Source organism: Otolemur garnettii, unplaced genomic scaffold, assembly GCF_000181295.1.
Source record: "Otolemur garnettii isolate 467f Iridium unplaced genomic scaffold, OtoGar3 scaffold00027, whole genome shotgun sequence".
Taxonomy (NCBI): domain Eukaryota; kingdom Metazoa; phylum Chordata; class Mammalia; order Primates; family Galagidae; genus Otolemur; species Otolemur garnettii.
In genome coordinates this window covers 19,281,590-19,305,587 of record NW_003852422.1, presented here as the reverse complement: position 1 = coordinate 19,305,587, position 23,998 = coordinate 19,281,590, and the positions used below count along the sequence as shown (strand labels likewise).

Here is a 23,998-nt window from a genome sequence, read left to right as displayed (position 1 = left end):
ACGGAACCAGAACAGGGACCCTGGACAGGACTCCCAGATGGACACACCGGGTCTGGAGGGATTTTCTGAACCCTCAGGACAAACAATTAAGCATCATAAAACGTTTAAAAATGATGTGCCGTTTTGCAAAAGGCCTCAGTTGCCACGTCTACAATTTTGTGCCTTTTCTGCTTATAGCCTTTCTATTTTGACTTTAAATTAAAAAAACTTGAGGAGGTCAAAAGTTTTACAAGTTACCTATAATACCTTTTAAATCAAAAATAAAATTGAGGGGAAAAAATCAATTCTTACATGTGTAATTCATTTCAGAATCAACTACAACTTTAATCCCAATGAATCCCAAGTGAACAAGCTTATGGGCAAAGTAAGCTAAACACTAAAGACCTCTTTCCTCTACAGCTTCGAAGTTTCTAGAATTTAAGAACAATCTTTCTAGATTACATTTAATTCTTAAATCTCATCAGTTAGTTTTAAGATCTAAACATTAAATAACATTATCAGCTTATCAGCATAGTTCTCTTTGATCACTTATTGAAGAGAAAACGAGAATTTAAATGAGGTCAAAGCCTTGGACTTAACCAGGGAAAGACAGACACAGGCCGAGACATTCAGTTGTGGAATTCTGTATAAAGATTTCAAGGCATCTTACTGATTTTCAACATTTTGCTTACTTTCGCTGCTTTTTAAATAAAGCTCATATGCAATATATTTCTATGCTTTAAATAACTAAATTAATGCAAGCAGTCTAAAAGCTTTTTCAAGGTCAGGAGTAAGGCCAGATTTCCAACACAAGTCGTTAAAATGGAATATATTTCTCTAGAACACTCTAGGAAATGATCGAACCTAGATGCACATCAGAATCACCTGGGGGGTGTCAGCAAAGCCACAGGCCCAACCCAGAAGATCCTAATTTGACTGGTTTCAGATAAGACCCAGCTCTGTGTGTGTGACACACACACACACACACACCCATCTTGTCCAGGAGATATCAATAACGAAACCATGGCTTTAGACTCAGGCTATTACTCAGAAAGAAAAGAAAAACAATTCTTAACAATCAATCCTATACTTTCATTTAAGGGGAAATATAAGAGGAAAACGTCTACCTCTAATAACAAGCATGCACTGATATCATCGTATGATTCAAAAACATTAGACTTCGGCAAAATAAAAAAGTTTGCAAATGGCCAAACAGCCTACTCAAAACAACAAAAGAGGCCAAAAGCAAACGACACTTTTTCCCTTCTGTCATTCGCAATGATGCCCATGAGGTATTAGCAATTGGCTATTAGAATATTAAGGTTGGACTACCTTGCGAAAAACTTTATCCCCACTCCTTTTCGTTTCTGTCAGACTTTCCCTTATAAATTTTATTTTCTCTGCCAGTAAAAGTAGTATGAGGTTGCAATTTGGCAGGAACGTGTTAAGCCTGGGTGCGATTTCCGTACCCCGATTTGATTTAAATTAGTTTTGCCATATTTAGTGAGAACTAAAAAAAGTTCATTTGGCCGCTTTTGTTTGTCTATCGGTTCGTTTTCTATAAAATTTGGAAAGTCTCAAAATGTCACCATGTTTATTTCTGAGAATTTCACAGGGAGATGCATTCATGGATTCATATCACCCCAGTACTATTCTTAATGAAAACAACTTAATTGATAATAAAGAAATTGCCGGCCTTTTTTTTTTCTGCTAAAATACCCTTCTTTTTTAAAGCCCCATGTCTATCACTGTTAGTGTTAAATCTTTAAGAGAGACATAATGGATATGTATCTATTTTTTTAACTTGATGTATTTTTGAAACAATATATATATCTCCCAAAAATAATTTATTCCTCCAGGACGGCATTTTCCCACCTGTTGCTTACCACCATGATTTTTCTATGCCAAACAAAAGGCTACTGGGACTGGGTAAGCATGTTGTCCTATAACACCGCTCATCCCTTTAAGTCCACTGTTATTATATGATAAAGCAGCTTTAGATGATAGAAAACCACCCAAAGGTTTTCTATCCAGCATCTCAATCCTGTAGCAAACAGAAGAAAACAAAAGCCTCCCCTTCATGAGAGTCACTCACCTGGTCACACAGTGGGGAATCATTTCAGCTGTGATCTGCTATTTAGACCTGAAGCCCAAGATACCGAGATTTTTGCCTTTCTTTTTTGGTTTGCATAGCTGGGGTTGTAGACAGGGATTCAAAGAACAATACAGCACCAGAGAAACTGATTCCCTGGTCAGACACACTGTGGTCTGTTCTATTCTCAAATTTCACAGAAAGCAGAAATTCATACTATGTACACTTCTCATCTTCAGCCCCTATTTCTTCTATGAGGAGAATTTCCAAAATTTTCGCTTTTATGTATCCTTAAGTAATCAAACTGTTTATGGAGACTGCTGAGCCCACGCTAAGCACAGAGGTAGTCTAATCCTGCAAAGACTCACAACCACGAAGCAGAAATAAGAACGAAAGAATCGCCACACTCCACAGCTATACTACGAGGGCTTTTTAAGAAAAGCATATGCAGTCATCTTCCTATATACAAAAGAATTTCCCTGGACATGAACGTCTCAAAATGAACCTCTCAAGGCCCAGAAATCCAGCCATCCTCCACCACTCCGTCCACCTCCATCCCACCCTCTGCCCCTTCCACTTCTCACCTTGTGTTTGCAAAAAAAAAAAATTAACTTCAGTGTCACCCGAGGGAAGTATTCCCCACAAACGGAGGGAGGAGGGTCTCTGTTCTGCACACACACAGACAGACTCATGCAGTCTGGATGATGCTTTCACAAGTTACGGGGCCTCACGCTTACTCAGCAGAGGAAATCTTTGTGTCTGTGAGGAATCACGCCAATTCCTATTAGTAAGAAAGGATACAGGGGCGAGGAAGCCTATTCTCTCAATGACCAGAAAAAGGGGCCCAGCGAAAACAGAGACTTCTGCCATGACCATCTGCAAAAAGGAAGGATGTTGTCAACTTTCTTCTCCCCAAAACTCTAATGACCTCCTCCTTGACCCTCAGAAACCAGAGCCACAGGAACACGCTCTCCTGCAGGAATTGAGAGCTTTACACCCGAGACCCAGCACTCGGAGGCTTGTCGCCCAGGCTATCTCGCACGGACATTTGCACTCACATTCCAAAGATGTTTCCGTTGCGCTGGAATGGCTGTAAATTTCTTTCCTGCAGAATTCTTTCCAAACAAACTGCCATGAACTGCACTCCGGCAGGAGTTCTTAACCGAGCACTGTTCACCTCATTGCAACAAATCTTTTTAGATGCTGAATATGACTGAATTGGTGGCTGGGCCAAAGGAGTGAACTTTAAAAATGCAAATATATACAGGAAAAAAATAAACAAACCAACCCACCAGAATTCCACCTTTATATGCCTGAAACCTAAAGGAAACTTCCCTCACAGGCTCTGTGTAATTGGTAAAATGAAAGTTTGCCTCTATTTTTCAGAGACAGGTTTAAAAGATTGTTAAAAAAATACCAAAATAGAATTTTCTCCCATATCATTAAAGAAAATGGGAGGGTGAGAGGGGAGTTCAAGAGAGCACCTCCTTTCCAGCATCTAAAAAAAAGGGGTACATTCTGTTTGGGTAAATAACGAAACAGTGGAGAGGATGATGAAAGAATATTAAAGACGATTAATAAATACTATCGAGGGTTTTCCAAAGAAATCAATGCACTTATAAAAAAGGAAGTACAATTTTTTTTAAAGATTCAAAATATGATTAATACTGCTCATGAACTTAAAAAGAGAGCATCTATTAAAAACCCAATTGTCTTGAAACAAAGCTTACACTTCTAGCTACTGATAGTATTTTTAGAAATGCGCTCTCCCTGGAGAGTTAAAAGTGTACAAATGCAGAGTGCACAGAGGCACAAACACGCACACGCTATACCTTTGTATTACACTGGCATTTTATTATTAAAATTAAAGTACTCTTATTTTTCTAGCTCACGCAGGCTTCCCTTGAGACGGCTTTGCTGTTAGCCTGGTGGCCTTGACTTCCAGCCAAAAACAATTCAGAAACAAAAAGGGACAACAAATCATATTTTCACAGACATTTTTATCCCTCAATACAACCCTGTTTTCACACAACATCGTACAGTCCCTAAGAAAACTATAATTTAGGGCAAGAGCCACCCGACCCCCAGGATCTAACACAGGGCTCGGCGAAGTATTTCTTGGTAAGAAATTCCTAAGTTCTTAATTGCAAATAAACTCTTTTGATAGAACCACTTTCACCGACATTGCTGGTTTGCAAACAGTGCCACTGGTACCGGCTGATGGATTAAAAAATAAAAGCCAGCCAGTGAATGTAGTTCTGACACGGCAGAGATCTAAAGATGAGGTGCTCAGTGCTTCTCAGCTCTGTGTTATTTCATTACTTAAAGAGAGAGTCATCAGCAGACTTCCCGGTGCATCTTCGTGTCACAGTTTAAAATGCATAATCGAATTCAGAAAAACAAACATGTACCAAGTGAAGCCTTTCCACCCTTCCGCAATGCAGCGTCTCACTTACCTGGTGGCAACCCTGTAAGTTTGATTCTCTCCCATAAGATGAGTATGAGCCCCTTTCTGTTTTACCTGCCAAGAGAAACAACAAAAAAAGTGTAAATTGTGTTTTTTCTTTAAAAAAAATCTCCACCAGGTAACAGGCATCGACTCCTCTTCCCCGATGTTTACATACGTACGTAGGCACTACTGGCAATGTATGCAGGCGGGCGAGGGAGCGACACTTCCTTACTCTGGCTATGATAAACTGGAAAAAAATACCCTTCATTCCTATTCTTAGCCAAACTGCTCCACACTTCCAAAAACTGTCATTCCAATGGCCTCCACTTTCTCTAACAAACAAATTGTCACTCCTTATTTTCACTTTCTTTCTCTCGCAAAATTTAAACAATTTCATTTTTATTTACACAGCAGGCAAATTATCTATGTAATGACCCTAGCCTAGTAATTCCCATTGATTATATTGACACTTAATGGTGAGGCCAAAGCTAATCAATCACAGGCTCTCCAGATGGTGAATTTAGCAAAGAAACTATTCAAAATTCTGAGTCTCTCTCTCTCTCTCTTTTTCTCTCTCTCCTTCTTTAAACTCTTTTTCCCAAGAGTAAATCCCATCATGATCAAGATGATGATGGAATTTACATTTGGGAAAGACAGTTTTGGAAAAATTGCCCACTCTGAACCCAAGTTCAGATTCCACCAGTAGAACCAGGAAGGTAGGGGGAATCACAGAATGCGAATTTCTTGTTCCAATTCTAACAACCCAATTTTTATCTACAAACCACACTACAGAGATACAGACAACAGGCGTCAGTGAGACTTGGCCACATCTAAACACAAAATCAAGGCTGCTCATTTGTTTCTTTTTAAAGTATGTTTGGCCCTAATAATCAACAGGGACGATAATGGAATCATATTACAAGAGATCTAAGCAACAGAGTCCACATAGTAACACAGGAAGAATTGCCACAGAAAGCTGTCCACACCAGGACATTAGAAGGGGCAAGGAAGGCAGCCTGGTACCCAGGACCCCGCCACACCCAAGACTGCAGGATACTTCCTTCTTCAAAACCAGAGCGTGACAGCACGTTCTGTTTTCTACGTAGGACTAGACTGTTCTTTTTTTCCAATGGGAAAACTCAACACTCATACTTTGAGAGGCTAGATATCCTTCTTAAGTTGACAATCCCTAAGTTCCCCCCTCACGTCAGTCAAGTTAACACAAATGCTCAAAGTGACAATAGTCTTTTTATCCTTTAGGTCTGTAACAACGTTGTGAGAGGAGGCTTTCCTGACACCACACAAAGAAAGTGTCTGAGATGAATTTCCTATTTGGCCAGAGGGGGACCCTGTATATAAAATAGGTGATGATATTTGAGGAAAGTCAAGTCTGAGCTTAACTTAAAATTAACCCTCCCTCTCCCAGTGTTAACTTCTCTACTGTTTGCAATGAATCTCAAACTGGGTAAAACACCCCCACCCCCATTTCTGGTGTAGTGTTGGGTACAAAGTATAAAAATCAATGTCCATATCGGTTTCAATTTCGGTGAAACAATCACATCGCACAAACTGTCAGTCTTGGGAGAGCTAAGAATAACTTTCCTTGGGAGAGGATTTTACTTCGAAAGAAAGGTTCATTTACCTGTATTGGCGATGTGAATGGCCACAGAGCCATATTGACTCACCCATGTAAGTCAAATTTAAGCTACTTATACCCTTTAACTGCTCTCTATAAATATTACTAAGAGAAAAAGCTCAACCTTTATGAGCTATCAAAGGAAGTCCATCTTTTCTTTAAGCTCTTGTATCCAAAAAAACTTCAATACAAGCACTACATAATTCACTTAGACATAATATTCTCTTGTTTTAAAGGCTGACAGTCGGCAGGTAGGCAGACAGTCAGACAGAAAGAAAGAAAGGGAGATAAAGTCAAATTTGTTCTGACTTCAGAGGAAATTAAACATCTTGTGCCCTGTTTGGTAATTTCAAAGAACTAAATTGCAAAATATAGTTTGAGGAAGAAGGGCCATTCTTTTTTTCTCTCTCTCTCTAGAAGGAGTTCCTGAAGCTATCCCCCAAAGAATTTTACCACCCAGCATTATTTCCCACTTGTCTCCATCACACAAGACAGGAGGGAGGAATTTTCCTACCAGAATTTGCCTCACTTCATCTATGTAAGTTGGGGCTATTCCTTCCATTATTTTAAAGCTAGAAGGGCAACGTAAACAGTAAGATGGAGGGGAGGGGGAACAGGGGAAGAAGAAAGAGAAAGAAGCGAATAGCAAGAGCAAGGGGGTAGGAAGGGAGAGAGGGAGGAGGGAGCGCTGAGGGGAATACAAATTCACACTGCAGAGTCCCCGAAGTACTCTTGGCTCCATGGGCCCAGCATTCTTTACTATCATATCAGATACAGACTGCTTAATCTTAATTTTGCTTGTTAAAAAATATTTATCCAGATACAAAAATAAACCCACTGCAAATTACAAGTTGTCAGGGTTAAAAATCTACTCCTGTTTGTGTGGGGGAGGATAAGAGACCAGCATAGACATGAATCATTCTCAGTAATTTGAGTGTTTCCATGACATCAATGGGCACGCGTCCAGGACTCTGTCGAAGTCTGCGAGGTACCAAAGAGGCAGTGCAGCCAGCAGGAGCTGGGAGGTGGACTATTTTTTTTTTTTTTTTTTAGGATTATGCTCCTTGTAAAGATTTCATCTGTAGCATCCACTTTTCACCATCAAATAGATCGCTCCAGAGATCATGAGCGAACGCATTTCATTCTGATAGTGTAAGCCTTTAACTTTATTACATCTTTTTTGTTCCCAAATTCAACTATAAATCTGACCTCAGAGAGCTCCAAACCCCTGTTTGGGAGCAAAATCATCAGGAAACGTGGCTAAAGCCCAAATACCTTCTCAAACACAAGCCATAGATCCCCGTCACTTTTTAATGCTGAAAGCAGCCATTTTATAATAACACCTCGGTTTCTAGGAAAAGGAAATCTTTTGTGTAAATTGTCCATTAAAAATTAGCTATAGTCTTAATGTTGATTTTCTGCTTAAAATTCCCTGGAACGTTTGTTTCAGATAATAAAAATTTCAAGAGCGCTGATAACGTGTTTGAGTAGGACCCTTAAGTAACTATCTGCGCTCATGAGCACAAAAGCTCCTAAATATCTGTGTTTACTCTATGTCAGGCGTGGATTTTTGTCACTTATACCAACTGGCTGGCGCGGACAGCTTCTTTCCTCCTTTCTCCGTTCTTCAACACCCACCTCCCCCCCAGCCCCACAACCACAACGGAGCTTTGAAAGAGCTAAAGATCCTATTTTTCCAATATTTAAAGGCGATAGAAGGATGAACAAACCGGCGCGCGTTCACTGCGGAATTTTCGAGACAACCCTCCAGTCCTAGAATGCGACAGCCGCTGCGGATATTTTTTGGCACAAAGACAATGGTGGCAGTGCCAAGCCTCATGGCTAAAACTACTCAAAAGAGGCATGAGGGTAGCATTAATCGCTCAAGTCTTTTACTGCATGGAGTACTGTTGTCTATATTTTAAAAACTAAAAGTACCCATTAGTAACATTTGTCGTATGCCCATAAAGGTTTGGAAATGGGGGGGGGGGTGTTGGGGGGAGATTCTGAAATATACACCAGGAACAAATCTTGTCAGGCATTTGATTCATTTTTATACCTAAAAGGACCAAATGTTAGATTTTGCTGCTGGTGACGATTTGCCGTGCAGGAGGCGGACGCTGTGACCTAATGGAGTACACTGAAGGCTGAATGAAAGCTACAGAGAGCATTTCATAAACCAAGGCGACATATTGGCTAAACAACTTTCTTTTGCAAAAATGATGTATACAAGGAACATGTAATACTATGTCACAATTTTTTAAATTAAACAAGGAAAACGCTGTAAGTGAGCAGACACAACATCCGTCAATCAACCCTTCTGGAGACAAAAGGAGATGAACGCGCAGCCCCGTCTCTAGAACAAGTCAGCAACTCCGTGAGCAAACAGTCCAGAAACTCAACATGTGTTCTGTCCACACCGAACCCGTCCACTGCTAAAACGTACATTTAAATGTGATTATTAAAAATGGCACGAAATGACAGTCTGCACAGAATCCACTCATTGTCTGTCGCCCCTAAAAAACAAATCTAAGCAGAAAATAGAAGCAACTTCCCCTTTTTTTAAGGTCAACATTTTTTGCTGATTTATTCAATAATATTTATCTTGCTGTTGCAAGAAGAAACAGGAAAAATATTTCTTTTTAATTTGGGGGTGATATGGCTAACAAATAGCTATAGAATTATAGAATTCCACATTTAATTCTTTTATATTTTTATATTATTTGCTATTTGACTTCCAATCTTTCTTCCAACATACCCACATTATCTGTTTGTAAGGAAATTGGATGACAATGAAAATACTACGTAAAGGAAAACTCGGGCTCATAAATCCATTCCCGGAAGTACAGCCTTTGGGAGATGACTGCCCCTGGATACACAGGACAGTTGTAAGCCACATGGAAAGAGCCTGGGACAGACCAGACTAACTTATCAATAAAATAATTCCTGGAGATTAACTCAGATATGGATGATCCTCTGGTGGACGACCACAGTAACAGGGTCACACTTGGGTTTGTTGCCTCTCGTTCATAAAATGCCATTTTAAGAATTACATATAAATGGTAGGCATTTCCTTCACCACTGAAATAGATGCACCTGTGTGGTGGAATATATCATCCTGTGAAAAGCCTTAATGAAAAATTATCTGATGCTGCAGGACAATGCCATGCAAGGCTGTTTCCCTGTTAATCCTCATTCTGGGAACTGAAGAATGGGCCTTTTGTTCCCCAGCATCAGTCGAGGGAACTCATCATAAACACGCTTGACGCAGAATGAATTTCTGTCCCCAGCCCCAGCCCCAAGCTATCTCCGGTTACCCTATGGATTTCTTTTATTTTTTTTTAAATAAATATATTGGAAGGACTAATTCATTAAGCAATGACTAAAATTTTTAGCAGTTGTGAACATATCCAGGAGGGTCTGATTGATAGCCCCCCCCCCACCTTTTCCAGGCCTGCCTTCTCTTCCCCTGCCCAACTAAGAAAGCTCAGTCCTTATGGTTTATTAACCACTACCCAAAGGGCCCTACGTAGGATGATTTCTTCAATCTGCAAAACATCTCTGTGAGGCAGGTAATGCAAATGCCATTTTACAGATGAGGAAACTGAGATACAGAAAATGGCCCACAGCCACACAGGTATCTGTGACAGAGCCAGGATTCACAGCCTGGCCGCCTGTCTCCCAAGGCTGGGCTCTTAGTACTATGCTAGGCTGTTGGCATTTAAGTTCTGGGGGAAAAAAAAATGTATAAATAAACTAAAGGGCCAATACTGAAGGCTCTCAAGTCCCAGAGCTCAAAACACTCATGAATTTGATATGAAATTAATGAAAGTGTCTTATAGGCGATGATAATTTACATTTACATGGTGTTTTATTCCTAAAAGGTCTCCAGGTACTTTATAGCTGTACAAATGATATACACGGAGTCTGTGACGTCTCACAAGAAACTGCCACCATCTCTATGTTAACTCAAAGCAACTAATTAACACAAATGTGGCAGAAAACTGCACTTCTACACACGCCTCATGTGAAGACTATGGCTTTGTATTAAAATGCAGAAAACAGTAAAAGTGAAAGAAAATAATAATACAGGGAACTTCAGCATTGCTTGCAAGTGGCTTCCATAGAACAGTAATCCTACAACAAGCTCCAGAAATCAAAATAGAGGTTACTTAACAGGATCTAGAAAATGTTACAAGCTATCATCTCCCAGAAATTTGTGTTATGTGATAACATCTTAAAGGCTCTGAGAAGTCCTGCACTGGAGACATTTAATGTAGTTTCATGCAATGTTGCCTAAACTTACTTGAACACTCATACCAGTCTTCATCTGTCTCTTTTACTTTCTTTTCCTCTCTCTTTCTGTTCTTTACCTTTCTCGCTTCCATTTCTTTCTTTTTTGTATTAATACAAGCTCTAAAGACGTTTAAGGGCTGCTACTGTGGAAAACGTAAAGAATCTACTGGCTTAATGTATCTTTGTAGTTTCCCAGCAAGTAAGATCTATGGAGATCTTACATTGTTGATCAGAAATGGAATTTGATTTTATTAAATTGATCTAAAGACATTTTTGACTGTTTCTTTGGTGATGTTTCTATCGCCTTCCATTTCTCATGGAAATCTGTGGGCATACAGGTAATACCCTCATCGTTCTGAATAGCTGATCAATGTTAATTATACCTATGTCCAGTTTGGAGATGAGAATCTATGTTTACAAGTAGGCCGGAGTTGATATGATCTTCTGATTTCTAAAATTTCAAAGAAGAGAGCTAGTTCTGTTCTCTCCTGTAGAATCGTACTTAAATGGGGACAATTCTGTTTTCATCCCCGGGCATTTAAAAATCTGAGTTTGAAACAAATTTCATGCTGAAAGAACTCAATTCCCGCAAATAAACTAGTCATCCTGTGTACCTAGGAAATCCTCTCCCTCCCTTTCTTCCTAAACTGAAAATAGAAAGACAGGCTGGGGAAAAGGTGACCAGGCACATGGCTTGTAATATAACCAGGGACAGAGACCACTGGGGAGTTAACCATTATTTCAGAAAAGACTGGCATTAGCCCTCTCTTTCACTGATGTTCTTTTAGTCATAAAAAAATGAATGCTCAGAAGTGGTCTGTAACTCTGATCCTGTTGGAAATTATGAGTTCTGTCTCTGTTCGTTTCTTCCCTGATTCGCCCCACGTCCTCTAGGCATTGACCCCACTGTCTTCAACAAGTGTTGCTGAGCCTCTTGAGAGACCGCCTAAACTCTTCACCTCAGGGCACAGCCCAGGGTTGGGGATCTGTGTTCAATTCTCCACAAAGCACTTAACATTTGTAAAGCACCACACGATATACAAGTTCAACTTACATTACGGAAGGCAATGCAGGGAGTTCCCTGAACAGGTAGTCTATCTTTTTATAGATGAAGTTACTAAAATTAGAAAGGGTGGCCCGCTTACGGTTAAAAAGGTTACGCAGACAGTAACAAAGTTAGGACACAGACTTGTGATTCCAGTCCCCAAGCACTTCCCCACAACTTCTGGGAGTCTTCTGAGTGGATGATCACTGCCCACTGTTGGAGCACACACTTTGCCACTTGTGTTCTCACTATGTACCTTTCTTCCCAAATAATTTTAATTCAGTTTATAAAGTCAAGGAGTTCTCAATTCCTCTGATGGATAAAAAAGTCCAAATCGATAAACATTTCTAGTGAACATCCTCTGGTATGTCAAAACCTACCTTTTGCCTGCAGAATAAAAATGTTGCCTCAGACTATTTCACATGCCCTAGATAGCAAGAGCCAAAACCAGCCCCGCGCTCTGCATCACGCCTGGGAGAAGTGCACACATTATCAAATTAAAGCACGTGAGTTTTATGCTTTATTTTCCGAATGCAGGAAAATCTTTCATCGAAAATAACACTAATTCCACAGAGTGTGCAATTAATCAACATAATCATGGGGATAACTTAGCTGTCTGGGGAGGTGCGTCAAATAGCCCTTTAAGGCCACTAAAGTACCACTTGAGCCACCAAAGTAATGATTTTCTGAATCAGCAATTTGTACAAGGGTCCCCTAGAGACCTGAAGGACTAAGGGCAGCTCTGAAATCACTCAACTTACTTCTGGTGAGTAAGTTAACACTGTCTTGATGTGAATGCTGTTCTCAAAGTGCTGCACGCCCTACTTTATATCTTTATTGTGGTCTGAGTATACGATGGCCAGGTCTAACTAGGCAATTAGGGCTTGTGTGGCCTTGGAAGAAACCGCACATGCATTTGAGAGCTCATTTTTTTATTCAAACACTCATTTTTCATATAAAAATTGAAAAAAGTCATTTTGTAATACATGCTAATAGTGCCAAGGGAAGTAGAAATAAAATATTTCTGCTCTATTCTTAGGCAGAAGGGAAGACCCAGAAGGGCTTGGAGAAAAGCAGCCCCCACAAATTCAATTCTATGGCTAAGAAACCTTGTCCATCCTGACAATTATCAGTAAAATTTTCTCAAAACCAGATTCCTAGGTTTTCTCCTTCACAGTACTTGAATTCAGTGGAGTAGAGTCTGGCATTCTCTGTTTTGGGGTTTTTTTTTTCCCTGAAATAAAATTCCACCAGTTATTTCAACAAGCCAAGGCTATGTGTAATCAGTTTAAGTGACGGGCATAGCTCTGTAAGGTTCTGTCAGCTAAAACTCCAACAGAGTTTGGTAACCTGGTAGTTATCAAAAAGTAGATTCCTCCTAGATTCAACCTATTTGAGTGGATTTTTTCAAACAGAAGCCATTGTTGACTTCCATGGCCCTCTCACACAGTTACATTTCATGGATTAAAGAGCTCTTTTTCTGGCAGCATGCTAGGCCTTTAAATGAGTTCACTTCCACTGATGAAAGGTGGTGGTTTTAAAGAAATCAATTTCACATTACCAAGTAGGGTCCCCTAACAAACAGTAGTGGCCCCAAATGTGACAGGCCTGGAGCTTTCTGGAAGGCTGCCTCTCTTCCATGAGATCCTTCGGGCCACGCTCTGAAAGCAGCTCTTCCCCATTTTTTTTCTTCTTTTTTAGGACAGGCTCTCACTCTGCTGCCTGGCTTAGAATGCCACAGCATCCTAATGGCTCACCACAACCTCAAACTCCTGGGCTCAAGTGATCACTCAGCCGCTGAGTAGCTAAGACTACACATACACACCATCATGCCCAGCTTGTATTTTTTAATTTTTTTTGTAGAGACTGGGGCCAGAGTAGTCCTCTCTATTGCCCAGACTGCTCTCAGATTCCCGGCCTCAAATGACCCTTCCACCTTAGCCTCCCCAGAGGGCTGAGGTTCCCAGGGTGAGCCACCAAGGGGTGAGCCACCAGCCTCATATCTTCCCCATTCTAGCTCAAGAGTACAAATCACCTTTAGAATCGAGGATGAAACTCTAGTGAACCTGACCTGATTGGTTACCTTAAAAAGGTCCTTCCACCTGTGTGTTCTCTGTCTGTGCTGAAGTCCATCCCGAGGGAGGGAGTTTGCTCCCCTTTCTCCCATTAAAGAAGACAGAGGACACGTCTTTTTTGGCCAGGGCTGCGTTTGAACTCGCCACTTCTGGCATATGGAGCGGGTGCCCTACTCTTTTGAGCCACAGGCGCCACCTGACGGAGGACACATCTAGACCAATGTAGCAGAAGACAATATCTTGTAAGATTTTGTTGACTTTAAAATTTTTTGGAATTATCAACAGATTTAAAGCAAATCAGCAACCACATTGCACCACATGAACCACTTTTAATTTTAAATTACTTGTGGCTTATTAAACTGTATGTCCCACGGCATCTTAGTATTAATAATAGAAAATGTAAAAAATTAAAATGGGCCAGGCATAGTGGTTCATGCCTACAATCCCAACACTTTGAGAGCTCAAGGCCGGGATGACTTGAGGGCCTCAGTTAGAGAACAGCCTAGGCAACAGAGCAAGACTGTATCTTTACATAAAAATTTCAAAACTGAGCTGGGTGTGGCAGCAGGTGCCTGTAGTCCCAGCTACTCGGGAGGCTGAGGCAGGAGAATCAACTCATCAACTCACAAGTTCAAGGCTGCAGTGAGCTGTGATGAGGGCACAGCACTCCAGACAGGTGACAGACTGAGACCTTATCCAGAAAGAAATAAATTTCAAAAACTAAAGAAATAAGAATGATAAAACTGAATAAGCCACAGTGGACTAGAAAACAGAGGAAGAGGCTTACTATTTTGTCTGGTATACAGTGTCTATATAGGCACTTAGTTGTCCACATTGGAAAATTATATATATTAGCACCATGGCATACAGGTGATAGTGTCAGTTTTCAAGCTAGGTTTTCAACTAACTAGAATATAACGATTTCCATCTCTTAAAGAAACCACACACATTTGATATGATACTCAAGACTACACCAAAATAAAACAAATGGTGAGGTCATAAAAATGTTATGTATGGGGTGGCACCTGTGGCTCAAAGAACTAGGGTACCGGCCTAATATACCGGAGGTGGTGGGTTCAAACCTAGCCCCAGAAAAAAACTGCAAAAAAAAAAAGTTATGTATGGCATACAGACATGTATAACACATGGAAGTATTATACATACATATATATACACATGTGTAAGTAGCACTTTTAACCCCAGGCAGGAGATAATCGTAGTGTATTTATGTTGGCATCTGTAACAGTCAACCATAATTTCTCTAGCCTCAGCCCTGAAAACAATTGGCCTATATTCCCTTAACGTATACTACTCAGAATCTAGGGGGAAAAAATCACCCAGAATTCAAAACACATTCCACATCAGGCAAAGAACAGGAAGATTGCTAACCATTAGATGTACACAAGAATGATGGTTTTTGAGCCAAGCCTGACCTTCAACATCAACTTCAAGAGAGTGGGCCCACAGTCACCAAACTGTGAGATGAACAGGGCCAAAGTCCTCAGGGTCCAACCAGCCTGTGGCACTAGATGTTATCAAAGGAAGATGACGGTTCAGAGATGAACAATCCCACACTGGGAGGTTTAAGAGAAACCTCCCAGTGACTGAAGCTGTGAGCATGACTCAACCAAGGGAGGAAGGCGGGGAGCACAGGAAGGAAGAGGAGAGGCAGAGGGAAGGGGGACTGGGGGGAAGAGACAGGGAGCAGAAAGGAGAAGAGAACAGCCAGAGGAATGACCTCATCCTAGCGAAAGCCTGCAAGAAAACAAAACGCATTACATGCAATGCCGTGTTTGAGACAGAAAATTTCAACGCTGAGACTTAGAAGAATTATCGCCTGCACAGTGGTGAAAGATGTCTGAAACATAGGACACAGGGCGATAAAGATTTGCTGGTTTCCTTCTGTGTACTATGGATGCTACAGTCAACAATGCACATTATTCCCGAGGATGTAACTCCTCCAAAGGCTAAGGAGTGAACACAATGCTGAGTGTCAGTGAGGGGAGTGATGGGAATAAGAGAAAGAATTATGGGAACAGAGAAAGAACACCCAGGTCTGCCTCACTGGAGACATGGTGGTAACAGGAGATGTGTGTATCTGAGATTCCAGGCAAGACAACACTGTAACGGATGTAACAGGGACCTCATATTTGCTGGAATGCTATTCTTGGCCAGGGGTGGTGGCTTGTGCCTATAACTCTAGCACACTGGGAGGCTGAGGTGGAAGGATCATTTGCCAGGAGTCTGAAGCCAACATGGGCAAGATAGCAAGACCCCATCTCTTAAAAAAAAAAAAAATTCTTAATTAGCTGCATGAACCCAGGCCTGTAGTCCCAGCTACCTTGAAAGGCTGAGGGGAGACAATTACTTGGACCTGGGGGTTAAAGAGCTGTAATCCTAACACCACACTCTACGAAGCAACAGACAGATCCCCCGTTTCTAAAACAAAAGAAGAATGTGATTCTTAGTTATCTGACAATGTTAAAGAAATCAAAATGATAAAAACTAATAAGTAAAAACTTATGCAATCTGTTCGAAACATTTTTAAGGTAACTAGTAAATAAAAAGGGAATGGGGGAACAACTGGAAAAAAACTTAGGACATTTTTCCCCTCCTCCCACTCTAAATTCTTTGATCAACAATGCTCTGAGTAGCTGGTTTGGAAGTTTTGATGGCAATTGCTTCCAAATTAGAGAGATCTGAAATGTAAGATAGGAGAACTATAAAAATCTAAACTGTCCTTTCTGTACAACAAATTGTAATTTGATTCAATCAAGACATTTCATTTTAAAGATGTATAGAAATCACTTATACAAACTTCATTATTATAAAGAAATTTGATGGAGTCTTCTCAATAAAGAGTTTTGCTATTTTTAAAGACATATTCATTATACAGAGCCCTGGTCTTCACTACCAGGATCCAAGGATACTCTCCACCCAAGCAATGGTAGAGGGGTCTGACCTCTCCCTCTGTAACTGCCCTTGTAAGGTTTAGTCCTATGTCCTGGGAATAAAGAGACAATCATCAGTTTGTTCTTTTAACATCTCACAATCTACATACAACTGCAAAAGCAAAACAAAACAAAAAAGATTTCACTCAAACTACCATTCTCCATGTCTAACAGTGAGCAGAGCTCAATTTGGTCTGCAAAGAAACCAAAGATGTCTTTATAAAGCATTAGAATATAAATATACACTCATTTTCCTTGGTGAAGCAAGTGAAAATTATTACTCCTAAAAGGAGTTTCCGATTAGTTGTCACCTACCACACAGACAAACAGTCTTATTTCAAATTTTCAACTGATTATCTATCCCCCTTTAAGTTCCTTTACCAACTTAGTCAAACACAAATTCTTCTTAAAAACAGTCAGACCAAGAGGAATATGAAAACATGGAAAATACGAAAATCAACCACTTAACAAACTCAAGGTGACATATACTTTACATGTTATTTGGACTACGAGGACTATTTAGCAAAAACATACCAAAAACAAAACCGCGCCTTTATTTCCAAATAAAAACAAATTAACTGCCATGTTCAGGTCCAACTTTACAATCATTGCAAATATATCTGATTATTTGTATAAAAATGAATAAACAAAACAAAAAACAAAAAAAACCCAACCTTGAAAAGTAAAAAAGTAAGAACATCACATACCAGAAAGTTCAAATGTGAGCAGCCAGCAGAGGGCGCACACGCCCCAACAAGAGCTGTCCACGGCTGGGCACTTCCCCAACTCAGTCCTGAGCCTGACCAAATCTGAGTTGGGGGTGGGGAGTGGAGGAGGCAGCTTATCAGTGATATTAATGAAACTAATGTGCTTGATTTGGAATTAGGAAGAAATATACACAAGTATACTCTGTTATTAAATACCAACTTTAACAGAGATTTCCTGCTGTTGCACATAAAGTTGTTCATTAAAAAGAAATATAATTCTTTGCATAGAAGTGAGCTTATGTCAGTTTTTGAGGTCACTGCTGTTTTCAAAGACCTATCTGACCTATGTTAGGAGTTATCTACAATAAATGAATTTATAGAAATAAATACTGAATTTCTAACATAATGCATGTTTTTGTAAGTATATTAAATTTCCCTTTGCAATCAGTCTCTTTTAGTGTATATGTATATTTCCACATCATATACAAATCAGTTTTTTCAGCCCTACAACAATCAAATGTGTACCATTTTATGGTAAAAGTGATATATATAAATTACTTATTTTTTTCATTTCTTCGTGTTTGATCAATTACTCGTAAATTGTCTATTCTGGATCTCTGTATTATAATATTTGCTTAGAATTAGAATAGCCCAAAAGAGCACCTCCTGGCTCTGTCTGAGCGGGTACATATAAGTAAGACACCCTTTTATTTCTTTTAAGGAAGTTTTCCTATAAATGCCAAAGTCACAAATTCCTCCTAGTGCTTTCCAAGCTTGTGATTTCAAAAACAATAGCCCAAATTAAAAAGAAAAAAAAAAAATCTCATGAAAGCACCAAATGAGAACCAACAACTAAGACTGCATTATTCACTTTCACAGATAAATATTATATAATCCACATAATGTTCAACCTCTAAATTCCAGATAGGTTAGACTCCATGGAAGGCCTGATTAAATAATCCATCAGGATGTTCGATCTCAAATTTCAAACAGGTTTAAATAAATGGAAGGTCTGCACTTAAGTTTCAGGCTGAAAAGCATGGTGGGATAACCAACTGCTACCGTCCAAGCACCTGAATGGTCATTTCAACCTCAGCACGACTCACCAAACAAAAGCAATGAAGCCAGGCAACGTCTCCATCAGGTGATTTTTTTTTTTAAACCATTCTCCTTAGACTTGGGAGATGAGTTTAATTTACAGGCTCTACAAACCAGGTGGTTTAGGTTACGTGTAGGTCGCGATAAATAATACGTATCCTTTGGCTGATGTGTCTACACCATTTTTGCATAAGTTAAAATGACGATGTTTTATTATTCCTAAGCACTCAATTCTGAAATGTTTGCACAATCTGTTAAGTCCACGCAAATTTAAACGATTCTGACATGCAGCCTGCTAAGGCCAGTGACGGGGATAATGTCTCTTTACGTGGGTAAAATTTTGTGGCATATAGGTCACCCTCTTCAGGGGAATCAACTGTGTGTCTCTTCTTTGCATTTCCACCACAATCCTTCATCCTGCAGCCTGGAGCTGAGAGTGAAATGCAAGAAAGGAGCCGAGTGCTCAAAGCAAAAATCTGCTTCCAGGACAATCCATTATATCTGACAAGTTAAATGTTCCATGGTAGGCCATATGGCATCAGAGCAGGCCCGACGCTGGAAGAGGGGAACTCAGCAAATGCATCACAATTAAGGGGTTGGCTACAGACTTTACTTTGGATTACTTTATTTAAAAAAAAAAGTTTAAATGCTGTCCCCAGATTTTCAACGGAATCCTTTTGATGAGACCATTTTTTTGAGACGCCTCACAATTTTGTTTCTCATCTCCTGATTGTGGGTAGTGAAATCCATAGGTTAAGTTAGCCCGGCATTTTTACCAAATGGAGTTTCAAAGAGGAGGACCTGTAGCCTCATTTTTTAAATTTCAAACTCATAAAATACAGGCCCTATGTGTTCACTAGATTAGAATATTTAAATGAAATGGTCATTAGATTTATCCATTTATAAAAGGGACAGAACATTAAATGCATCTAGTTTCCATTCTTAAGTCTAAAAAATCTTAAAAGCTGTACAGTCATAGGTGACATATTTTTATTTCTTTTGCAGTTTACTGATCATCTATTAAATGAATGAACAAACCAGAATTCCTCAGTTGGACTTATCTCCTCCTACCATGTCCCCAAAAGGGAACTCAGCACAGTCCTGCTAATATGTCCCAGGGACAAGTCTCACAAGCTCTCTACCACACTCTGATTATTAAAACTGAGTTGCTGAGAACAACAAATATTTGTTGTTAGGGACAATGACTGTAAATATGTGTACTTGATCAAGGTATGCATTTATTACATTAAGGCAGAGGAAAATGCAATAAATAAGATAACCAAAATATTTATTATAGCCATTTTACCATTCTTTTAAATAAAGAAAACAAATGTTTTCAATTCTCCCAAAGAATTCTCAGAAAAGAACTGAGTCTGTAATAAAAGCTGAAACAGCTTTCTAAGGAAGTGTCCAAATTCATGTGGCCCACTGGCAATATTATCAACTCCCTCATTTCCTGAGGATGATGTATTCTTAAGTTTATATATTTATGAGATATGTGTATGCAAACAGTAATAGGTAGATTCTAAGCAATAATGATTGTTTAAGTGTTTGCACTGCTTTGTAAACATGAAACTCACCATGACTAAGAGAAACATGCAAGATTTTTCCAAAAGAGAAGACACCAAGACTCCATTCCCTAAACTATTTTCACTCCCCATTTCTCCAGAGGGTCACTATTTCCTTCAAATGCACCCACTTCTGTCTTAATTAAGAATAACATTCTTTCAAAGCACATACATACGTCATAAAAATGGGTCATTCTGCTTCAATGTTGAACACATTTTCCCCCTGGTCCTAAAGTTACCATTTGTAAATAACTAATCTAATCTTATATTTGCATCTCCCTTATTTTTGAAGATGAGACAAATGATTGAATTATGAAAGACAGTATATGAGTTATGAATTGGAAATTTGCATTTTGTTCTGTAATCAACTATTAACAACTGTTATACTTCCTTACATTTTACTAAGTACTTTCACACACATACTACTAAGCTTCATCATAATGGTAGATAAGTATCGTTAACTATTATCATTTATACTTCCATTCTATATATGAGGGAAAGGGGAGATTCAGAGTGATTAATTTATTTTCTTGGAGCACACAGCTATGAAATAGGACAGCCACAACTTTTGCGCAAGCCTACATCTAATGTCAGGCCCTCCGGTGTATGGCTGGAGGAAGTATGTTCCTCAAAATGATATAGGCAAGAGGCAGTGCCTGTGGCTCAAAGGAGTAGGGTGCTGGTCCCATATGCCGAAGGTGGCAGGTTCAAATCCAGCCCAGGCCAAAAAAAAAAAAATAGATACAGGGAAGCATTACTTAAAAATCCACATAAATTACAAAAAAATCCACACACAGAATATATATTCTTCTTATCTAAGAAAAGTAGTCAGATTTTTCAGTGTTGTGTTAGTGCCCAGGTTGAAAAGAAGTCAAAAGTCCTATCTTGGGTTTGCTAAAAGACTGACCGCACACCCAACACACAGTAACATGTATGCACACGCACAAGTTTATAAATTGCAGCCACGCACCTCAGCACCAATAGAGTGCAGTGGGCCACTGTGTACTATAGATCCTGTTTCTGTGTATCCAGACCCACATTTTTATTACTAATTAAAATGTCCAGATGGTAAAATAACACCTGGTACAAGGGGCTTTTAAGTACAGTAATTGTCAGTGCCCAACTCCTGCTTTGTTAACAAATGGGAAAAACTGGCCTACACTGAGTTTTACAGATACTGTTTCCAAACCATCAATGAAATGCACTTAAAACTTTAACATTTCAATACAAAAATGCCCACTTTAAACTCTTTACAAAGATAAAGGACAAGGACCTGACATTCACATCATTACCACTGAAAGCAAGTTTATGAACTCCAACAGGAAGAGTGTCCTGTCACTGCGATACAACCCTGTTCCTCTCAAGAAAAAAATCCGTAACACACAGAAAGAATGAGGTCAGGGCTATTCAGTATCCCATCATTTGATGAGCACCTTTCTCTCTACCTTTTGTTTTATAGTTTCATTAAATGATAACCAGTTAATTTTTAAAATATACTTGGGCTTTTTAAGTCCTTTTCCCGCTATTTTATACTACTACCTACAGGTACAGATCTTAATGATGAAACAAAACCTTTATTATCGTATAAGCTTTTAAAAATACATGGATTCCAACATGACTCCTGAAATTCAGGACAGGCAGTGGTTCATGAATAATATTCTTGGGGAAATCACAAATGCTTTTAAAACGTTTTAAGCAGTTACTTCCTAATCCTAAATGGATTCGGGTTTTTTTTTTTTTTTCTCAAGCAAACATTTTTGCAAATATTTAGGCTGCTTTGATACGCAAATGTTCTCCCAAACATTCCCACCAGCCAGCCACTGAAATCTCTCCACAGACCCCCAACCAATGGGAAAGTTTGCAAGGGAAATATGAGGAGCAACTCAATGGAAATACTAGCAGGAAAACTGGCTTCCCTGCCCACAAACAAATGTCGATTTTGCTGCAACACCTGAAACAAAACTTTTGGGTGTCTCAGTGAAACAACTACTTTAAAATTTCAGTCATGGGCTGTAATTCTCATTGACTGAGGTAACAGCTTCAGTGAGGGTAAAACCAATCACCCACAGGTTTCCCATTTCAGAGTTCAATAACTCCAATAAATGTGGTTTGCTGCTGGACAGTGAAAATCTCATCACTCTTAAAAGAAAATGCCCACAGGAATTAACATGTGCAAAACAGGAAACAGAAAGCAACCAATAAGGCCGTGACTTGGGCCCAAGTCTGAACAGGTATGATATGAGGAGAGCACTTTCAGATGCGTCTTGCCAGAGGAATACACCAGGGGAGAGGATGTTTCTAAACACCTCTTTATTAGCAACTTAAGAAATAATTCATGATCATGACAGCTACCTGGAAATAAAAACAAGATGGAACCTTCAAAACTAACTCATAAACACAGCATGATGACAATGATTATGACTAAAAACAATCTCCAATACTCCCTTTCCCTTCCACACTCCAAAAACACCTTCAAAACCTGCTTTTGGAAATCATGAGACTCCTTGATAACAGGCTGACAGATCATTTGGAAGTATTTCCCCAGTTTACTCAGTCATAAGGCACCAAGAGGCTGGCCACACTGCAAACAAAAGCAGGTCTCAGGATTCCCGATGCTGAAGCCAGGCTAGGCATTACTTAGGAAGGTATGAGTGGGTACAATGTTGTGAATTTGGTGGGAGGAGAAAACTAACAGTGAATTTATCAAAGCCAGTGGAACGTTCTGCTTATGAAATGAAAAGGATTTGCTGCTCAGTGACTAACCTGCTGATCCACGCCTGCCGTCACTTCCTCACTTACACACATTAGAAGTGGTCAAAGATTTCATCAGATGTGGTTTTGACAATAACAGCAAAGTGCCTCAAGCCACAGATTTTAATTGAACCCCAAATACAGATTTGGGAGGAAAAAAGAACCAATCACAGCAGGAAGCGCTTTGAAAGAAAAAAAAAAGGAACTTTACCTTGAGCAGTTAAGTCTGCACTTAGTTGTACTGTATGAAAAGAAAATAAAAAGCTCTATAAAATGTCAGAATTAACCTATCGTCTGAGATTGCTTACAGGTGAAATTCTACCATCTGGATGGGCAGTTTGCCTGCATAAAAAAGAAATAAACTGAAAAGAGGGAGGAAAAAGTAAAACCTTCTTCTGCCTGTTATTTTAACACAATAGATTTTAAAGGAGGGAGGACAGAGCCACCATAATCTCCATACGTGGATACACTCACATTTATACCCAGGCACATACACACGTTTTGGGAAATCCATGACAAAGGGACAGTGAGAAAAACCAAGAGACAGAAACAAAATTCTGTGTGTGTGTGTGTAACTCTGAGAGTTTAATAAGGAATAAAAACCCAGTCATTCTTAATCAAGGAACAGGGAAAAAAGATTTACCCAGAAATCCTCATTAAATGATGATACTTTCTATTTTACTGAGATAAGTAAAAGAAGACCTTGGATATCAAAGTTTCTCTCTTCCCTTAACAAGGCATATTTATAATCTTTATTTATGCTAGGCTAGCAACTTTGGGAATTACAATTTAATATTAAATAAACAGGAAACTGCCTCTTAGGCACTCCCAGAAGTTGTTTTATTCATTCGAGAGTGAAAATGCTTAGAAATGTAATAATTTATAAAAAACTGCATTTTTATTCGCCCTTCTTCTTAATCATTATATTAACCTTTTTTTTCTTTTTTAAGCAACAGCCTTAGCAAAAAGATATGCTTTCGTAATTTTATATATATATATATTTTTTTTTTTTTTAAGCTAACGATTCAGTATGAAATCAGGTCAAAACTCTGGTTTTCTTTCTAACCTGGAGGACTACAGAGAACTTTCGGTTTAACTTTCGGCTTGTATGACAAACATGTTTTAGCAGGTTGGCACCAAATGGTTATTTGTCAATATAAAATTCATATTTCAAAAACAACACACAGAAGTTTTTAAAAAAATGAGTAGCTCTCTGCCCTAAGTATTTGTCGCTATCTCTGTTCTGGGGTTCCTGGGTACCTATGTTGACTGTACAGTGTCTCCTAACATTACATTTGAGGCACAGCACTAATAGAAGTGTTGAGTGAGAGGATTCTGGGTATATTCTCAA

The 23,998-nt window shown here is 39.3% G+C and overlaps 1 protein-coding gene across 5 annotated transcripts in view; it reads right to left on the bottom strand.

The window, feature by feature from the left end:
- TCF4 (transcription factor 4) overlaps positions 1 to 23,998 on the bottom strand; it is a 349,564-nt gene that overhangs the window by 166,022 nt on the left and 159,544 nt on the right. For all 5 annotated transcript variants that reach the window (XM_012804308.2, XM_023512351.1, XM_023512352.1 and 2 more), the window contains one exon: positions 4,528 to 4,592. In XM_012804308.2, the coding sequence (XP_012659762.1) occupies positions 4,528 to 4,592 (65 nt within the window). The remainder of the gene's footprint in view (positions 1 to 4,527; positions 4,593 to 23,998) is intronic.